Source organism: Salvelinus fontinalis, chromosome 6 (genome assembly GCF_029448725.1).
Source record: "Salvelinus fontinalis isolate EN_2023a chromosome 6, ASM2944872v1, whole genome shotgun sequence".
Taxonomy (NCBI): domain Eukaryota; kingdom Metazoa; phylum Chordata; class Actinopteri; order Salmoniformes; family Salmonidae; genus Salvelinus; species Salvelinus fontinalis.
In genome coordinates, this window is record NC_074670.1 from 42,735,702 (window position 1) to 42,756,934 (window position 21,233).

General features: G+C 42.2%; 1 protein-coding gene across 4 annotated transcripts in view; it reads left to right on the forward strand.

Annotated features, from left to right (window-relative positions):
• Positions 1-21,233, forward strand: part of LOC129857851 (AF4/FMR2 family member 2-like) — a 174,080-nt gene that overhangs the window by 81,300 nt on the left and 71,547 nt on the right. For all 4 annotated transcript variants that reach the window (XM_055926488.1, XM_055926489.1, XM_055926490.1 and 1 more), the window contains 3 exons: positions 14,422-14,508; positions 15,511-15,547; positions 15,783-15,837. In XM_055926488.1, the coding sequence (XP_055782463.1) occupies positions 14,422-14,508; positions 15,511-15,547; positions 15,783-15,837 (179 nt within the window). The remainder of the gene's footprint in view (positions 1-14,421; positions 14,509-15,510; positions 15,548-15,782; positions 15,838-21,233) is intronic.

The window sequence follows — 21,233 nt, forward strand, 5'->3', positions numbered from 1 at the left end:
ATGAGCTAATGGAACAAATAGAGATACCAAGCTCCAATCCTCTGCTATTGACAAGCACCCAGATCATGTGGACCACTTAAAAAGTCCCTGATCTCTTAAGTGCATATCTTAAAGGGATAATATTCTCTTTGCTCATACAGTATCTAACCGGGATTTTCAAAGTTTATTCTCTTGGGTGGCGTCAGGTGAAGCACCGATAGATCATAAACGGTTGATTCATCCCCATCAGATACAGATGATTACATTCCTCAACGAGAGGAACATTTATGACGTACACAGGCAAACATTTTTGTATCTATTTCAGTTATCCAATATTTTGACCTTGAATTGAATAGGATTAGAAAGGCAAATGTCAAGTTTACAAACAATGTAATTATTACATTGTAATTAATTTTTTATTATAATTATACAACTTATGTAATGTACATATCATTCAATATACAGCATTTATTCACTACAATCATAAGGATAGCATTCTTTGTATATTTCCAATAGAAGGGCTCCAGACCTGCTCTTCCATGTATTATGCTTGATGTATGAGTTTTTTTTTAATCTACAACAAAAGCCAGAGGGATGGGTGCATTCATTAAAAAGCACATGAGGTGGCCTTTGTTGTATCCACACTGTGGATGGCTTATTTAGACAGCATGTCCTGCTAACATGCTTGCAACACACACACACACACACACACACACACACACACACACACACACACACACACACACACACACACACACACACACACACACACACACACACCAGGCCCAGCATGAATAATGACAGGTACTTCTCCCTGCGTGACACAGTCTGCCACTATGTATCGGCTGCTGCCCGCCTGCTCTCTCTCTCTCTCTCTCTCTCTCTCTCTCTCTCTCTCTCTCTCTCTCTCTCTCTCTCTCTCTCTCTCTCTCTCTGTCTTTCTCTTTCTAACTCTCTCCTCTCTCTTACTCATTCTTTTTCTTCCCTCTCTATCTCCTCTCTCGCTCTCTCTCTCTTCTCTCTCTTCTCAGACAGAACATAACAAGAGGGAGTGGAAGCCTGTTCTGGGTGGGCCTCTCAGCCCTATTGCCTTTCAAACCTCTGTTGTGACAGCCTGTGTGACTTTCTGTGACCAATGGCAATGGATCAGATTATTCAATGGCCTGGAGTTTGTACACAAAGCTCTGATATCAACTGAGGATGTCAATATCCCATGATAATTTTTCCACCTCAACTGTGGGCACTTGTGAGAGATTGCCAAAACAGTACAGCCCCATAGTGATTTATCTCTGTGGGGAAGTAAAGTATATTTTTGTGCAATAGTATTAATGATTTAACAGCCAATCATTTTCCTGAAAGAAATGTGACAAACATTTCAAATATTTAGCACATGAAAATATTATCAAAGACTCCAGGTAAACAGATGGTGTATGCTTAGGAAAATGATCTAAACTGATTAGAAAGTGAGCTTTTGGCTCCCTCGCCTATCTGCACTGTGCACGTGGTGTGTGCTTGTGCATGCGTGCTTGTGTGCATCTGTGTGGTATATTATAAATAGCAGGCATGTGTTCTCCTTCACCGTTGCTGATGAACACGAAAGCTGCAGATTCATCATAACCTGCGGTAACTTTCCACCCTGATAGCACAATGCACGGCCATCTGAAAGGTAATACTTCATATACAACATTATCGCCGAGGTGGCAGGATCATATTCCTAGCACCTCATCTGTCTACCTCCACCCTCCGACCCCCCCAGCCCTCCACCCGCTCTCCTCTCGGCAGCCCGGGAGGTGACCCGGCTGATGTCACTCGCTCCATAGAGAGAGAGGAGGAGGAGGCCAAGCCAACGTTTAGAAGGAAATGAACTCTATAAACCAGAGGCATTATAAACAACAGACCTCAATAAATGACCTGATCCACAAACTTGGCTCTCTACACACACAGACTTTCATTTCCTCATCTTATTGAGATGTAGTTAAAACATGTCATGAACTCAACAGGGTCACTGTGTTACTCTGGGGAATTTGGGATGGAGTGATAGAGGGATAGAGAGATGAGTGATATAAATGAAAAGGATTAGATAGAGAGATGTTGTCCATATGCATCTTTATCTCTGTGGCTGACAGTTCAACAGTAGATCATGTGCCTGTGTGATGGGTCTGTCTGAGTGCATTAATAGGAGAAGTTGATCTGTTAAACCACATGACATGAGAGACAAGTGCATACGATACTGTGGGCTACACCACAGACTGTATAACACCACAGGACAATAAGAGTAACCCAGACCCAGATTGGGATTGGACATATAGTGGCAAGAAAAAGTATGCAAACCCTTTGGAAATACCTGGATTTCTGCATAAATTGGTCATAAAATTTGATCTGATCTTCATCTAGGTCACAGCAATAGACAAACACAGTCTGCTTAAACTGATAACACACAAACAATTATACGTATATGTCTTTATTGAACACACTGTGTAAACATTCACAGTGCAGGGTGGGAAAAGTATGTGAACCCTTGGATTTAATAACTGGTTGACCCTCCTTTGGCAGCAATAACCTCAACCAAATGTTTTCTGTAGTTGCGGATCTGACCTGCACAACGGTCAGGAGGAATTTTGGACCATTCCTCTTTACAAAACTGTTTCAGTTCAGCAATATTCTTGGGACGTCTGGTGTGAACTGCTCTCTTCAAGTCATGCCACAGCATCTCAATCGGGCTGAGGTCAGGACTCTGACTGGGCCACGCCAGAAGGCGTATTTTCTTCTGTTGAAGCCGTTCTGTTGTTGCCATTCTGTTGTTGCATTCTGTGTTTTGGGTCGTTGTCCTATTGCATCATCCAACTTCTGTTGAGCTTCAATTGGCGAACAGATAGCCTAACTTTCTCCTGCAAAATGTCTTGATAAACTTGCGAATTAATTTTTCTGCCGATGATTGCAAGCTGTCTAGGACCTGAGGCAGCAAAGCAGCCCCAAACCATGATGCTCCCTCCACCACACATTATAGTTGGGATGAGGTTTTGATGTTGGTGTGCTGTGCCTTTTTTTCTCCACACATAGTGTTGTGTGTTCCTTCCAAACAACTCCACTGTAGTTTCATCTGTCCACAGAATATTTTGCGAGTAGGGCTGTGTAACATACAGGTGCACTTTTGCAAACTTCAGAAGTGCAGCAATGGTTGTTTTTGGACCGCAGTGGCCTCTCCCGTGATGTCCTCCCCATGAACACCATTCTTGTTTAGTGTTTTACGTATCGTAGACTCATCAACAGAGATGTTAGCATGTTCCAGAGATTTCTGTAAGTCTTTAGCTGACACTATAGGATTATTCTTAATCTCATTGAGCATTCTGCACTGTGCTCTTGCAGTCATATTTGCAGGATGGCCACTCCGAGGGAGAGTAGCAACCGTGCTGAACCTTCTCCATCTGTCTTGCCGTGAACTGATGAACATCAAGGCTTTCAGAGATACTTTTGTAACCCTTTCCAGCTTTATGCAAGTCAACAATTCTTAATGTTAGGTCTTCTGAGATCTCTTTTGTTCGAGGCATGGTTCACGTCAGGCAGTGCTTCTTGTGAATAGAAAACTCAAATTTTGTGAGTTTTTTTATCGGGCAAGGCAGTTCTAACCAACATCTCTAATCTTATCTCGTTGATATGACTCCAGGTTAGCTGACTCCTGACTCCAATTAGCTTTTGGAGAAGTCATTAGCCTTGGGGTTCACATACTTTTCCCAACCTACAATGTTTAAATGATGTATTCAATATAAACAACAAAAATACAATAATTAGTGTGTTATTAGTTTAAGCATACTATTTTTGTCTATTGTTGTGACTTAGATGAAGATCAGATTCAATTTGATGACCAATTTATGCAGAAATCCAGGTAATTCCAAAGGGTTCACATACATTTTCTTGCCTCTGTACCTCCAATATTTAAAGAAAAACAAAACAGTCCATCCCTAGACCAAAGCGTTTTAGAAGATGGTCGGCTTAGACTATTATTCCAGTGTGTATTTATTTAAACACACATAGGTTTTAACCAATGGTCTGTCCTGTCGTCACAAGGGTGCAAGACTAAACAGTTGGTGACCCTTGCTCTGCTGTATTTCGATATCCCTGTTTGGTTTGGGAGCCATGCTCGGCTGCTTTTAATATATTTAATTTGCAACTCAAAGCCTTGCGAGGGATCAGCCAAGCTCCCCACTGCCCTAACTGCATCTCACACAAATTAATGGATCATGTGTGTCTCCCAGACGGCAGTAATATTGGTGTTGTTGGGGGGAAAATAAGGTTAACTTAGTGAAATTTCTAAGTATGTGAAATTGTAATATTATTAGCCAAGAATGTTGTTGTTTACTTCCAGACATGGATAGTGGGTTTGATAACTGCTACTCTGACAAACGCGTTCAACCACACAGTGAAAACCAATTGCTTATGTTGTCTTGATCTTCGTAGGGATATCCAAGTACACAGTTTTAATTTGATACTCTAGATCATAATATTTAATTGACACATTGTGCAACTCTGAAATGTGAGTATCTATATTCGGGATAAAGTTCAGTCTGACAAATAAAGGCAGAGGTGTTTATTTTCATTTGACCCTCCCAAGTTCAAAACAGACCCAATTCAGATTGTGCAATCATGTTAATTTAAGTGTTGTGTGAGACAGAGTGTATGGACTGTATTTAATAAATTAGGAGAAAGCTCAACTGAAGTAATACTAAAAAGTATTTAGTCAGCCACCAATTGTGCAAGTTCTCCCACTTAAAAAGATGAGAGGCCTGTAATTTTCATCATAGGTACACTTCAACTATGACAGACAAAATGAGAAAAAAAAATCCAGAAAATCACATTGTAGGATTTTTAATGAATTTATTTGCAAATTATGGTGGAAAATAAGTATTATTTTTGCATATGGTCAATATTTGCAGTGTTGACCGTTGTTTTTCAAGACCTCTGCAATCCAGCCTGGCATGCTGTCAATTAACTTCTGGGCCGCATCCTGACTGATGGCAGCCCATTCTTGCATAATCAATGCTTGGAGTTTTTCAGAAGTTGAGGGGTTTTGTTTGTCCACCTGCCTCTTGAGGATTGACCACAAGTTCTCAATGGGATTAAGGTCTGGGGAGTTTCCTGACCATGGACCCAAAATATTGATGTTTTGTTCCCCGAGCCACTTAGTTAGCACTTTTTCCTTATGGCAAAGTGATCCGTCATGCTGGAAAAGGCATTGTTCGTCACCAAACTGTTCCTGGATGGTTGGGAGAAGTTGCTCTTGGAGGATGTGTTGGTACCATTCTATATTCAAGGCTGTGTTCTTAGGCAAAATTGTGAGTGAGACCACTACCTTGGCTGAGAAGCAACCCCACACATGAATGGTCTCAGGATGCTTTACTGTTGGCATGACACAGGACTGATGGCAGCGCTCACCTTGTCTTCTCCGGACAAGCTTTTTTCCGGATGCCCCAAACAATTGGAAAGGGGATTCATCAGAGAAAATTACTTTACCCCGGTCCTCAATCAGTCCAATCCCTGTACCTTTTGCAGAATACCAGTCTGTCCCTGATGTTTTTCCTGGAGAGAAGTGGCTTCTTTGCTGCCCTTCTTGACACCAGGCCATCCTCCAAAAGTCTTCGCCTCACTGTGCGTGCAGATGCACTCACACCTGCCTGCTGCCATTCCTGAGCAAGCTCTGTACTGGTGGTGCCCCGATCCTGCAGCTGAATCAACTTTAGGAGACGGTCCTGGCGCTTGCTGGACTTTCTTGGGTTCCCTGAAGCCTTCTTCACAACAATTGAACCGCTCTCCTTGAAGTTCTTGATGATCCGATATATGGTTGATTTAGGTGCAATCTTACTGGCAACAATATCCTTGCCTGTGAAGCTCTTTTTGTGCAGAGAAATGATGATGGCACGTGTTTCCTTGCAGGTAACCATGGATGACAGAGGAAGAACAATGATTCCAAGCACCACCCTCCTTTTGAAGCTTCCAGTCTGTTATTCAAACTCAATCAGCATGATAGAGTGATCTCCAGCCTTGCCCTCGTCAACACTCACACCTGTGTTAACGAGAGAATCACTGACATGATGTCAGCTGGTCCTTTTGTGGCAGGGCTGAAATGCAGTGGAAATGTTTTTGGGGGATTCAGTTAATTTGCATGGCAAAGAGGGACTTTGCAATTAATTGCAATTCATCTGATCACTCTTCATAACATTCTGGAGTATATGCAAATTGCCGTCATACAAACTGAGGCAGCAGACTGTGAAAATATATATTTGTGTCATTCTCAAAGGACGACTGTACAAGCAGTTTCATGTACAGAGATGGAAATATCCATTAGAAATGTTGAAATAGGGGTGATCTAAAGATGCAAAAATCATTATATGTTGCTAACATGACTAAGGTAATGCCTTTGGCTGCTGGACAGTTAAATACATTTTTAAGAAAACCAATAGAACAGGAGAACACATATGAGGATGTCTTTATAAAATAATTGCCTCCACGTTTCTACGGTGGGATTTTGTCTACAGGCTACTTTGAAGCAAGGTCAGATAAGCCTCATAATATGAAGTTAAATGTCCATGTTTCAAAGAATTAAGGAACAGGGAAAATATAGTGATGCTAATGTCTCCTGGTAGATGAAAAGGCTTTCCCAAAAACTTTCTCAGCAAAATGTTAACTAGATACAAAGTAGCATATCCCTACCTTGCAGAATGATACCATGATTTTTTTGCATCCATCCAGTGGCCATTTGTTTCGCAAACTCCATTTTATGTGCTAAATAAACACCGCTAGCCAAACCACTTGAATTAATCTGTATACAGTGGGGCAAAAAAGTATTTAGTCAGCCACCAATTGTGCAAGTTCTCCCACTTAAAAAGATGAGAGAGGCCTGTAATTTTCATCATAGGTACACCTCGACTATGACAGACAAAATGAGAAAAAAAATCCAGAAAATCACATTGTAGGATTTTTAATGAATTTATTTGCAAATTATGGTGGAAAATAAGTATTTGGTCAATAACAAAAGTTTATCTCAATACTTTGTTTTATACCCTTTGTTGGGAATGACAGAGGTCAAACGTTTTCTGTAAGTCTTCACAAGGTTTTCACACACTTTTGCTGGTATTTTGGCCCATTGGAGCCAAAATCTGGAGACTGGCTAGGCCACTTCAGGACCTTGAAATGCTTCTTACGAAGCCACTCCTTTGTTGCCCGGGCGGTGTGTTTGGGATCATTGTCATGCTGAAAGACCTGAAAGGCCACGTTTTATCTTCAATGCCCTTGCTGATGGTAGGCTTTGTTACTTTGGGCCCAGCTTTTTGCAGGTCATTCACTAGGTCCCCCCGTGTGGTTCTGGGATTTTTGCTCACCGTTCTTGTGATCATTTTGACCCCACGGGGTGAGATCTTGCGTGGAGCCCCAGATCGAGGGAGATTATCAGTGGTCTTGTATGTCTTCCATTTCCTAATAATTGCTCCCACAGTTGATTTCTTCAAACCAAGCTGCTTACCTATTGCAGATTCAGTCTTCCCAGCCTGGTGCAGGTCTACAATTTTGTTTCTGGTGTCCTTTGACAGCTCTTTGGTCTTGGCCATAGTGGAGTTTGGAGTGTGACTGTTTGAGGTTGTGGACAGGTGTCTTTTATACTGATAACAAGTTCAAACAGGTGCCATTAATACAGGTAACGAGTGGAGGACAGAGGAGCCTCTTAAAGAAGAAGTTACAGGTCTGTGAGAGCCAGAAATCTTGCTTGTTTGTAGGTGACCAAATACTTATTTTCCACCATAATTTGCAAATAAATTCATTAAAAATCCTACAATGTGATTTTCTGGAGAATTTTTTTTTTCTGTCATAGTTGAAGTGTACCTATGATGAAAATTACAGGCCTCTCTCATCTTTTTAAGTGGGAGAACTTGCACAATTGGTGGCTGACTAAATACTTTTTTTGCCCCACTGTATATATAGCATCTTACTTTCTCGTGTTCTTCTGATATCCTACTTTTATTTATTGTGTGTGTTTCAAATCAAACTTTATTTGTCACATGCGCCAAATACAACAAGTGTAGACCTTACCGTGAAATGCTTACTTACAAGCCCGTACCCAGCAGTGCAGTTCAAGAAAGAGTTAAGAAAATATATACCAAATAAACTAAAGTTAAAAAAATATTTCAAAAAGTAAAAAGGTCGAGGCTATATTTTTATTTATTTATTTTTATTTCACCTTTATTTAACCAGGTAGGCTAGTTGAGAACATTTTCTCATTTACAGCTGCGACCTGGCCAAGATAAAGCAAAGCAGTGTGACACTAACAACAACACAGAGTTTCACATGGAATAAACAAACATACAGTCAATAACACAATAGAGAAAAAGTCTATATACAGTGTGTGCAAATGAGGTAAGATAAGGGAGGTAGACAATAAATAGGCCATAGTGGCGAAATAATTACAATTTAGCAATTAAACACTGGGGTGATGGATGTACAAAAGACGAATGTGCAAGTAGAGATACTGGGGTGCAAAGGAGAAGAAAAAAAATATATATATGTACGTATATATATATATATATATATATATATATAACAGAATGGGTATGCGGAAGTTGGATGGGCTATTTACAGATGGGCTGTGTACAGGTGCAGTGATCTGTGAGCTGCTCTGACTGCTGGTGCTTAAAGTTAGTGAGGGAGATATGTGTCTCCAGCTTCAGTGATTTTTGCAATTTGTTCCAGTCTTTGGCAGCAGAGAACTGGAAGGAAAGGCGGCCAAAGGACGAATTGGCTATGGGGGTGACCAGTGAAATATACCTTCTGGAGCGCGTGCTACGGTTGGGTGCTGCTATGGTGAACAGTGAGCTAAGATAAGGCAGGGCTTTACCTAGCAAAGACTTATAGATGACCTGGAGTCAGGCGACGAATATGAAGCGAGGGCCAGCCAACGAGAGCATACATGTCGCAGTGGTGAGGCTTTGGTGACAAAACGGATGGCACTGTGATAGACTGCATCCAATTTACTGAGTAGAGTGTTGGAGGCTATTTTGTAAATTACATCGCTGAAGTCAAGGATTGGCAGGACAGTCAGTTTTACACGGGTATGCTTGTCAGCATGAGTGAAGGATGCTTTGTTGCAAAAATGGAAGCCGATTCTAGATTTAAATTTGGATTGGAGATGCTTAACTTCTTAACATCCGGTGAAATTGCAGAGCGCGAAATAAAAAAATACCATATTCAAATTTTTTGCATTCTTGGAAATATATGTGTTACATCAAAATAAAGCTTAACTTCTTGTTAATCCAGCCGCTGTGTCAGATTTCAAAAAGGCTTTATGGCGAAAGCAAACCATGCAATTATCTGAGGACAGTGCCCCACATACAGACACATGAAAAGCATATTTCAACCAGGCAGGTGCGCCACAAAAGTCAGAAATAGCGATATAATTAATGCCTTACCTTTGAAGATCTTCTTCTGTTGGCACTCCAAAATGTCCCAGAAACATCGCCAATGGTCCTTTTGTTCGATAATGTTCCTTTTTATTTGGCCCGTTTGATTCAGAAATACACCGGTTTCAACTCACCCAACATGCCACAAAGTATCTAATATGATACCTGTAAACTTGGTCCAAACATTTCAAACAACGTTCCTAATCCAACCTCAGGTACCCTAAAACATAAATAATCGATAAAATTTAAGATGGAATAAAATACCGGGAAAAAACAACCTGAAGCGCCCTCCAGTTCACGCGCACCAAAACAGTAGAGTCCACCTGGAGTGAATCTTACAATGAATAGCACTACTTCTTAATTTCTCAAAAGCAAAATATCAAACAATTTCTAAAGATTGTTGACATCTAGTGGAAGCCATAAGAACTGCAACCAGGTTCCTCATTAATAGGGTATCCCATACAAAACATTTGGAAAATCCTATGACCTCAATTTTTTTCCCCCTGGATGGTTTGTCCTCGGCGTTTCGCCTGCCATATAATTTCTGTTATACTCACAGACATTAATTTAACAGTTTTAGAAACTTTAGAGTGTTTTCTATTCAAATCGACCAATTATATGCATATCCTAGCTTCTGGGCCTGAGTAACAGGCAGTTAACTTTGGGCACGCTTTTCATCCAGAGGTGAAAATACTGCCCCCTACCCAAGGGAGGCTAATGTGAGTCTGTAAGGAGAGTTTACAGTCTAACCAGACACCTAGGTATTTGTAGTTATCCACATATTCTAAGTCAGAACCATCCAGAGTAGTGATGCTGGACAGGCGGGTAGGTGCGGGCAGCGATCGGTTGAAGAGCATGCATTTAGTTTTACTCGCATTTAAGAGCAGTTGGAGGCCACAGAAGGAGAGTTGTATGGCATTGAAGCTCGTCTGGAGGTTAGTTAACACGGTGTCCAAAGAAGGGCCAGAAGTATACAGAATAGTGTCGTCTGCGATCATTGATGTATACAGAGAAAAAAGTTGGCCCAAAAATTTAACCCTGTGGCACCCCCATAGAGACTGCCAGAGGTTCGGACAACACGCCCTCCGATTTGACACACTGAACTCTATTTGAGATGTAGTTGGTGAACCAGGCGAGGTAGTCATTTGAGAAACCAAGGCCGTTGAGTCTGCCGATAAGAATGTGGTTGATTGACAGAGTCGAAAACCTTAGCCAGGTCGATGAATACAGCTGCACAGTATTGTCTCTTATCGATGGCGGTTATGATATCGTTTAGCACCTTGAGCGTGGCTGAGGTGCACCCATGACCAGCTCGGAAAACAGATTGCATAGCGGAGAAGGTACGTTGGGATTTTAAATGGTCGGTGATCTGTTTGTTAACTTGGCTTTCAAAGACCTTAGAAAGGCAGGGTAGGATAGATATAGATCAAATCAAATCAAATTTCATTTGTCACATACACATGGTCTGTAGCAGTTTGGGTCTAGAGTGTTTCCCCCTTTGAAGAGGGGGATGACCACGGCAGCTTTCCAATCTTTGGGGATCTCAGACGTTTCGGGAGATAATTTTAAAAAGAGAGAGTCCAGATTGTCTAGCCCTCCTGATTTGTAGGGGTCCATATTTTGCAGCTCTTTCAGAACATCAGCTATCTGGATTTGGGTGAAGGAGAAATGGAGGAGGCTTGGGCAAGTTGCTGTGGGGGGTGCAGGGATGTTGACCAGAGTTGGGGTGGCCAGGAGAAAGCATGGCCAGCCGTAGAAAAATGCTTCTTGAAATTTTCAATAATTCTGGATTTATCAGTGGTGACAGTGTTTCCTAGCCTCAGTGCAGTGGGCAGCTGGGAGGAGGTGCTCTTATTCTCCGTGGACTTTACAGTGTCCCAGAACTTTTTGGAGTTTGTGCTTCAGGATGCAAATTTCTGTTTGAAAAAGCTAGCCTTTGCTTTCCTAACTGCCTGTGTATATTGGTTCCTATCTTCCCTGAAAAGTTGCATATCGCAGGGGCTATTTGATGCTAGTGCCGTACGCCACAGGATGTTTTTGTGCTGGTCAAGGGCAGTCAGGTCTGGAGTGAACCACGGGCTATATCTGTTCCTGGTTCTAATTCTTTTTTAAATGGGGCATGCTTATTTTAGATTGTGAGGAAAACACTTTAAAAGAATAACCAGGCATCTTCTACTGACGGAATGAGGTCAATATCCTGCCAGGATACCCGGGCCAGGTCAATTAGGAAGGCCTGCTCGCTGAAGTGTTTTAGGGAGCGTTTGACAGTGGTGAGGGGTGGTCGTTTGACCGCAGACCCGTTACGGACACAAGGCAGTGATCGCTGAGATCCTGGTTGAAGACAGCAGAGGTATATTTGGATGGCAGGTTGGTTAGGATGATATCTATGAGGGTGCCTGTGTTTACGGATTTGGGGATGTACCTGGTAGGTTCATTGATCATTTGTGTGAGATTGAGGGAATCAAGCCTAGATTGTAGGGTGGCTGGGGTGTTAAGCATGTCCCAGTTTAGGTCACCTAACTGCATGATTTCTGAAGATAGATGGGGAGCAATCAATTCACATATGTTGTCCAGAGCACTGCTGGGGGCAGAAGGTGGTCTATAACAAACGGCAACGGTGAGAGACATGTTTCTGGCAAGGTGGATTTTTAAAAGCAGAAGCTCAAATTGTTTGGGCACAGACCTGGATAGTAAGACAGAACTCAGCAGGCTATCTCTGCAGTAGATTGCAACTCCCCCCCCTTTGGCAGTTTTATCTTGATGGAAAATGTTATAGTTAGGGATGGAAATTTCTGGGGTTTTGGTGGCCTTCCTAAGCCAGGATTCAGACACAACTAGGACATCTGGGTTGGCAGAGTGTGCTAAAGCAGTGAATAGATCAAACTTAGGGAGGAGGCTTCTAATGTTAACATGCATGAAACCAAGGCTTTTACAGTTACAGAAGTCAACAAATGAGAGGGCCTGGGGAATGGGAGTGGAGCTAGGCACTGCAGGGCCTGGAGTAACCTCTCCATCACCAGAGGAGCAGAGGAGGAGTAGGATAAGGGTACGGCTAAGGGCTATAAGAACTGGTCGTCTCGTACATTCGGGACAGAGAGTAAAAGGAGCAGGGTTCTGGGCGCGGAAGAATAGATTCAATGCATAATGTACAGACAAAGGTATGGTAGAATGTGAATACAGTTGAGGTAAACGTAGGCATTGAGTGAAGATGAGAGAGATATTGTCTCTAGAGACATCAATTAAACCAGGTGAGGTCACCGCATGTGTGGGGGGTGGGACAAGAGGGTTAGCTGAGGCTCTACAGTGAAAGAAGACAATTATCACTAACCAAAACAGCAATGGACAAGGCATATTGACATTATTGAGAGGTATGAGTAGCCGAGTGATCATATACAGCTGGTACCTGTACCGAGTCAATATGCTGGGGTACAGGTTAGTCGAGGCAATTTGTACATGTAGGTAGGGGTGAAATGACTATGCATAGATAATAAACATTGAGTAGCAACAGTGTAAAAAAACAAATGGGGGTGGCCTTTTGTTCCTAGACTTGGCGCTCCGGTGCTGCTTACCGTGCGGTAGCAGAGAGAACAGTCTATGACTTGGGTGACTGGAGTCTTTGACAATTTTTTGGCCTTTCTTCTGACAGTGTACAGGTCCTGGTTGGAAGGAGGCTTGGTCTCAATGATGTACTGGGTCGTATGCACTACCCTCTGTAGTGCCTTACGGTCAGATGCAGAGCAGTTGCCATACCAGGCGGTGATGCAACCGGTCAGGATGCTCTCGATGGTGCAGCGGTATAACTTTTTGAGAATCTGGGGACCCATGCACAATATTTTCAGTCTGCTGAGGGGGAAAAGGTGTTGTCGTGCCCTCTTCACGATTGTCTTGGTGTTTGCCAGGTCTCTGACCTTCTCCCTAAAGGCTGTCTCATCATTGTCGGTGATCACTGTTGTGTCATCAGTAAACTTAATGATGGTGTCGGAGTTGTGTTTGGCCATGCCGTCGTGGGTGAACAGGGAGTACAGGAGGGAACAAAGCACACATCCCTGAAGGGCCCCAGTGTTGAGGATCAGCATGGCAGACGTGTTTTTGCCTACCCTTACCACCTGGGGGCAGCCCATCAGGAAGTCCAGGATCCAGTTTCCGAGGGAGGTGTTTAGTCCCAGGGTCCTTAGCGATGAGCTTTGTGGGCACTATGGTGTTGAGCGCTGAGCTGTAGTCAATGAACAGCATTCTCACATAGGTGTTCCTTTTGTCCAGGTGGGAAAGTGCAGTGTGGAGTGCGATTGAAATTGCATCATTTGTGGATCTGTTGGGGCGGTATGCAAATTGGAGTGGGTCTAGAGTATCCGGGATGATGCTGTTGATGTTTTAGAGTTTTCGAGCCCTGCCCAATCCGACAAGCGTCATTCTCATTTACAGCAACGACCTGGGGAATAGTTACAGGGGAGAGGAATGACCCAATTGGAAGCTGATGATGATTATGTGGCCATGATGGTGTGCCAGATTGGGAATTTAGCCAGGACACCGGGGTTAACACCCCTACTCTTACAATAAGTGCAATGGGATCTTTAGTGAACACAGACATTCAGGACACCCGTTTAACGTCCCATCTTAAAGACGCCACCCTACACAGGGCAATGTCCCCAATCACTGGAGGAAAGAGTGCCTCCTACTGGCCATCCAACATCACTTCCAGCAGCATCTGGTCTCCCATCCACTGACAAACCAGGACCAACTCTGTTAGCTTCAGAGATATGCCCGCAGTGGGATGCAGGTGTGTGTGTGTGTGTGTGTGTGTGTGTGTGTGTGTGTGTGTGTGTGTGTGTGTGTGTGTGTGTGTGTGTGTGTGTGTGTGTGTGTGTGTGTGTGTGTGTGTGTGTGTGTGTGTGTGTGTGTGTGTGTGTGTGTGTGTGTGTGTGTGTGTGTGTGTGTGTGTGTGTGTGTGTGTGTGTGTGTGGTGTGTGTCATATGTCTGATTTGAATCCTGTCTGCCCTGCAGGAGATGACCCACTCCTGGCCTCCTCCCCTGACTGCCATCCACACTCCAGGCAAAGCTGAGCAGACCAAGTTCCCTATTCCCTCCAAGGTGAGTCCTATAGTATGACCTACACTGTACTGTTCATTGACAAGCACAGCAATACTACTACTAATAGTACTTAAACTATGTTATAAGTGCTAGTAATACTGACACTAGTTAATACTATTATCACAATGATAGAGATGTATGCATTCTGAATGTCTACTGTCCTAGTCAAGAGGGTCATTTCCTACTGTCACTTATTTGTGTGTCAGTCGGAAGGGAAAACAAATCAAGTAAAAGTGGATGTATTAAATTCGACCCAGGGCTGTCATCCTTGTGAAAGCCTGTCAGGTTCTGTCACAGTAAAGGACCAGTGAAACACCCATGGCACCAGAGAGAGAAGGAGAAAGAGAGAGCGTGGGACCCAGCCAGAGAGAGAAAGGAGAGCTAGCAAAGAGCCTCTGCTATCGGCCAGATAGCTGTAGGACTTCATTTGTCTGGCTGCATGTGCCGGTCGGATTGACTTTTTAAGGACAAACTCCTGTCAGCACTTCAGCCGCACTGTAATAGAGTGTGATTTAGCTATAGTATAATCCATTGTCCTTCAGCCCAATCATCCTCTCCTCCTCTAACTCCCAGCATCTGTGTCTCTCCTAGCTTTTACTTCCTTTCCTCTCTACTGTCGTTCCCTAGCCTCAAATCCCCCAACGCCTAATTTTGCAGCTAAAGCCCTCTTATTTGTGTCTTAATAGGACATGGTCTGAATCTCATAGCTTGACCCAGCTGACATTCCTAATAATAAGCCCGTGTCTATAAATCCTGATTGAATGGTGCCATCTTTTAACTAAGACATTGTCCTGTCTACTGTAGTCCACTCACCACACTCTGAAACGTGATTTGTGCCCTATGTGATTTGTGCCCTATGTCTAATTGTATTAGTGTAAAATCAATTAAGTCCATCAGATGAGCTGTTTCCCTCCCATTTGTTCTCCTGTATCACCTCAGTGTGTGCTTATGTATTTGATGCACGCCTGTCTTCTTTCTCTCTCGCTCTCTCTCTCTGCTCAGGAGTCACAACACTTACCCTCAGGATACGCTGGACAAAGTAAGTCTGCTTTACATTTTTCCTTCACACACACATTTCGATTTAATCAGTCTAAAATGATGTTAATAGATGGAAGGCCATTAAGCCACGCCACAACTGGAGCCCTGTCCATTTAGGGAAAAATATGATGCTGTGTGACATATTGCAACAAAAGCTAAATTGATAATAAGCTAGCTGTTGGTCAGGGTTTAATCAAAACCAGCACTCTGACATTTAAATGGAAATTCTTTCGCAGAGCGGTGCAATGTTCCCTGTAACAAGCCTGCAACCAAGTCTGTACCACAGAAGTCGTGAGTATTCATTTGATTAATTATTTTGAAAAAGCCTCGGGGGATAAATGCCACCATGGTTTCAGCTTTGTTCCCTTGCAAAACAAGTCCCTGTAGAATTCCCAGCTGAGAGGAGTGTTCATCACAAACAAACAGAGCAGTTGGCATTCTCTCTCTCTCTGTTAACCCGTACCCTCCTTGGCCTCTCCCGTGCCACCCTGCACTCCTCAACAGCACAGCACTGACAACACTGCCTGTCTCCCTAGTCACGCAAGACCTGGCCTACACTCAGTTTAGTTAGTGTCAAACACAGGCCTAGTGAGGTATTTTTGGTATTTTATTAGGATCCCCATTAGCTATTGCAAAAGCAGCAGCTACTCTTCCTGGAGTCCACACAAAACATGAAACATAATACAGAATGACATGAAGAACAGCTCAAACTACATAGCATTTATTTTAAGGCAAACGTAGCCTACATATCAATTCATACACACAAACTTTCTAGGTCAAATAGGGGAAAGGCGTGGTGCCGCGAGGTGTTGGTTTATCTGTTTTTTGAAACCTGATTTTCTGTTTATTTGAGCAATATGAGATGGAAGGAAGTTCCATGCAATTAGGGCTCAATAATACTGTACGCTTTCTTGAATTTGTTCTGCATTTGGGGACTGTGAAAAGACACCTAGTGGCATGTCTGGTGGGATAAGTGTGTGTGTGTCAGAGCTGTGTGTAAGTTGACTAGGCAAACAATTTGGGATTTTCAACACATTAATGTTTCTTATAAAAAGAAGAAGTGATACAGTCAGTCTCTCCTCAACTCTTAGCCAAGAGAGACTGGCATGCATAGTATTTACAGTTGAAGACGGAAGTTTACATACACCTTAGCCAAATACATTTAAACTCAGTTTTTCACAATTCCTGACATTTACTCCGAGAAACATTACCTGTTTTAGGTCAGTTAGGATCACAACTTTATTTTAAGAATGTGATATGTCTGAAAAATATTAGAGAGAATTATTTATTTCAGCTTTTATTTCTTTCATCACATTCCCAGTGTGTCAGAAGTTTACATACACTCAATTAGTATTTGGTAGCATTGCCTTAAAATTGTTTAACTTGGGTCAAATGTTTTGGGTAGCCTTCCACAAGCTTCCCACAATAAGTTGGGTGAATTTTGGCCCATTCCTCCTGACAGAGCTGGTGTAACTGAGTCAGGTTTGTAGGCCTCCTTGCTCGCACACGCTTTTTCAGTTCTGCCCACAAATTGTCTATAGGATTGAGGTAGGGACTTTGTGATGGCCACTCCAACACCTTGACTTTGTTGTCCTTAAGGCGTTTTGCCACAACTTTGTCCATTTGGAAGACCCATTTGCGACCAAGCTTTAGCTTCCTGACTGATGTCTTGAGATGTTGCTTCAATATATCCACATCATTTTCCTACCTCATGATGCCATCTATTTTGTGAAGTGCACCAGTCCCTCCTGCAGCAAAGCACCCCCACAATATGATGCTGCCACCCCCTTGCTTCACGTTTGGGATGGTGCTCTTCGGCTTGCAAGCTTCCCCCTTTTTCCTCCAATCATAATGGTCATTAGGGCCAAACAGTTCTATTTATGTTTCATCAGAACAAATGAAATTTCTCCAAAAAGTCCGATATTTGTCCCCATGTGCAGTTGCAAACCATAGTCTGACTTTTTTAAGAACATTTTGGAGCATTGGCTTCTTCCTTGCTGTACGGCCTTTCAGGTTATGTCAATATAGGACTCGTTTTACTGTGGATATAGATGTTTTTGTACCTGTTTCCTCCAGCATCTTCAGAAGGTCCTTTGCTGTTGTTCTGGGATTGATTTGCACCAAAGTACATTCATTTCTAGGAGACATGTCTCCTTTCTGAGCAGTATGACGGCTGCTTGGTCCCATGGTGTTTATACTTGCGTACTATTCTTTGTACAGATGAACGTGGTACCTTCAGGTGTTTGGAAATTGCTCCCAAGGATGAACCAGACTTATGGAGGTCTACAATTTTTTTTCTGAGGTCTTGGCTGATGTCTTTTGATTTTCCCATGAAAGCAAAGAGACACAGAGTTTGAAGGTAGACCTTGAACTACATCCACAGGTACACCTCCAATTGACTCAAATTATGTCAATTAGCCTATCAGAAGCTTCTAAAGCCATGATATCCTTTTCTGGAATGGTCCAAGCTGTTTAAAGGCACAGTCAACTTAGTGTATGTAAACTTTTGACCCACTGGAATTGTGATACAGTGAATTATAAGTGAAATAATCTGTCTGTAAACAATTGTTGGAAAAATGTACTTGTGTCATGCACAAAGTAGATGTCCTAACCGACTTGCTAAAACTATAGTTTGTTAACAAACAATTTGTGGAGTGGTTGAAAAATGAGTTTTATTGACTCCAACCTAAGTGTATGTAAACTTCCGACTTCAACTGTATATCAGCCTTTTAATTACAATTAAGAGCAAAATTTGCCTCATACTTTGCAGCTGGTCTTTCCTTGCAGCACTGGACCACACGACTGGACAATTATCAATATTTGACAAAACGAGAGCCTGCAGAACTTTCTTTTTGGAGAGTGGTGTCGAAAAAGCAGAGCATCTCTTTATTACGGCCAGACCTCTCCCCATCTTTACAACCATTGAATCTTTACGGCTTGACCATGACCGTTTACAATCTAAAATAACTCCAAGTAATTTAGTCTCCTCAACTTGTTCAACAACCACACCATTCATTACCAGATTCAGCTGAGGTCTAGAACTTAAGGAATGATTTGTACCAAATACAATACTCTTAGTTTTAGAGATGTTCAGGACCAATTTATTACTGGCCACCCATTCCAAAACAGACTGCAACTCTTTGTTAAGGGTTTCAGTGACTTCATTAGCTGTGGTTGCTGATGCGTATATAGTTAAATCATCAGCATATGTGGACACACATGCTTTGTTTAATGCCGGTGGCAAGTCATTGGTAAAAGTAGAAAAGAGTAGAGGGCCTAGAGAGCTGCCCTGCGGTACACCACACTTTACATGTTTGACATTAGAGAAGCTTCCATTAAAGAAAACCCTTTGAGTTTTATTAGATCGATAGCTCTGAATCCACAATATGGCAGAGGTTGAAAAGCCATAAAACAAGTTTTTCAACAACAGGTTATGGAAAATAATATCAATAGCTGCAATGAAATCTAACAGTACAGCTCCCACGATATTCTTATTATCAATGTCTTTCAACCAATCATCAGGCATGTGTGTCAGTGCAGTACTCGTTGAGTGCCCTTCTCTATAAGCATGCTGAAAGTCTGTGGTTAATTTGTTTACAGAGAAATAGCATTGTATTAGGTCAAACACAATTTTTTCCAACAGCTTGCTAAGAGCTGGCAGCACGCTTATAAGTCTGCTGTTAAAACCAGTAAAGGCCGTTTTACCACTCTTGGGTAGCGTAATTAGTTTTGCTTTCCTCCAGGCCTGAGGACATAGACCTTCCTCTAGGCTCAGATTAAAAATATGAGAGATAGGAGTGCCTATAGAGTCAGCTACCATTCTCAATAGCTTTTTATCTAAGTTGTCAATGCCAGGAGGTTTGTCATTATTGATCGATAACAGACATTTTTCCACTTCTCCCACACTAACTTTACAAAATTCAAACTTGCAATGCTTTTCTTTCATTATTTGTTTTTTTATGCGTGAATACAATTGCTCTCTGTTCGGTGTTGGCATTTCCTGCCTGAGTTTGCCCACTTTGCCAATAAAATAATAATTAAAAATAGTTGGCAACATCAAATGTTTTTGTGATGAATAAGCCATCTGATTCGATGAAAGATGGATTTGAATTTGTCTTTCTGCCTATAGTTGTTTAACCTGTTTGGCGTGCAAGCCCGACGTCCGTACACTTATGACAACAGCCAGCTCAAAGTGCAGGGCGTGAAATTCAAAAGATATATTTTTTAAATATTTAACTTTCACACATTAACAAGTCCAATACAGCATATGAAAGGTACACATCTTGTGAATCCAGCCAACATGTCCGATTTTTTAAATGTTTTACAGGGAAGACAAAATATGTAAATCTATTAGCTAACCACGTTAGCAAAAGACACAACTTTTCTAACTCCATCAGTTTCTTACTCCATCAGGTGCTATCACAAATTCGACCAAATAAAGATATAAATAGCCACTAACCAAGAAACAACTTCATCAGATGACAGTCTGATAACATATTTATTGTATAGAATAGTTTTGTTCGAAAAATTTGCATATTTCAGGTATAAATCATAGTTTACATTTCAGCTACAATCAGAAATTGCACCGAAAGCAGCCATAATATTTACAGACACCAACGTCAAATACCTAATTACTCATCATAAAACATTTCTGAAAATACATAGTGTACAGCAATTGACACATTTGTGGCCTGCTGGAGGTCATTTTGCAGGGCTCTGGCAGTGCACCTCCTTGCACAAAGGCGGAGGTAGCGGTCCTGCTGCTGGGTTGTTGCCCTCCTACGGCCTCCTCCACGTCTCCTGATGTACTGGCCTGTCTCCTGGTAGCGCCTGCATGCTCTGGACACTACGCTGACAAACCTTTTTGCCACAGTTCGCATTGATGTGCCATCCTGGATAAACTGCACTACCTGAGTCACTTGTGTGGGTTGTAGACTCCGTCTAATGCTACCACTAGAGTGAGAGCACCGCCAGCATTCAAAAGTGACCAAAACAACAGCCAGGAAGCATAGGAACTGAGAAGTGGTCTGTGGTCACCACCTGCAGAATCACTCCTGTTTTGGGGGGTGTCTTGCTAATTGCCTATAATTTCCACCTTTTGTCTATTCCATTTGCACAACAGCATGTGAAATTTATTGTCAATCAGTGTTGCTTCCTAAGTGGACAGTTTGATTTCACAGAAGTGTGATTGACTTGGAGTTACATTGTGTTGTTTAAGTGTTCCCTTTATGTTTTTGAGCAGTGTATATATATGGGCTATTTTCAGCCCTTTCCTGGGTAGCTTATCAGAGATAGACATAATACTGAAAAGAGCAAACAAATCAAGAGAAAATAATATACATTCAGCAGTCCAGTAATCAATTGATGTGTGTGTTTGTGTACTGTGGGGTTGAAGCTACGCACCCATAGGCTTGGCTCTCTCATCCCATCAGGATTCTGGGAGGGAGGGTGGACAATGAGCCTGTCATTGCGGATGTAAGCAATGTCCCCACACGCTCTGGCAGCTTTCATGGCTGGGATCAGTTCTTTCCTCTTCGTACTGACGGTAGGGTTGCAAAGCTAAAGATAATTTACTAAAGTTACCGGAATCTTCAATAATTTTGTTAATTAATAGAAAACCTATGGCAACCTATCGTAACTTTGGTAATTTATATTTTAATTATTTTTTTTAAATATATTTATATATC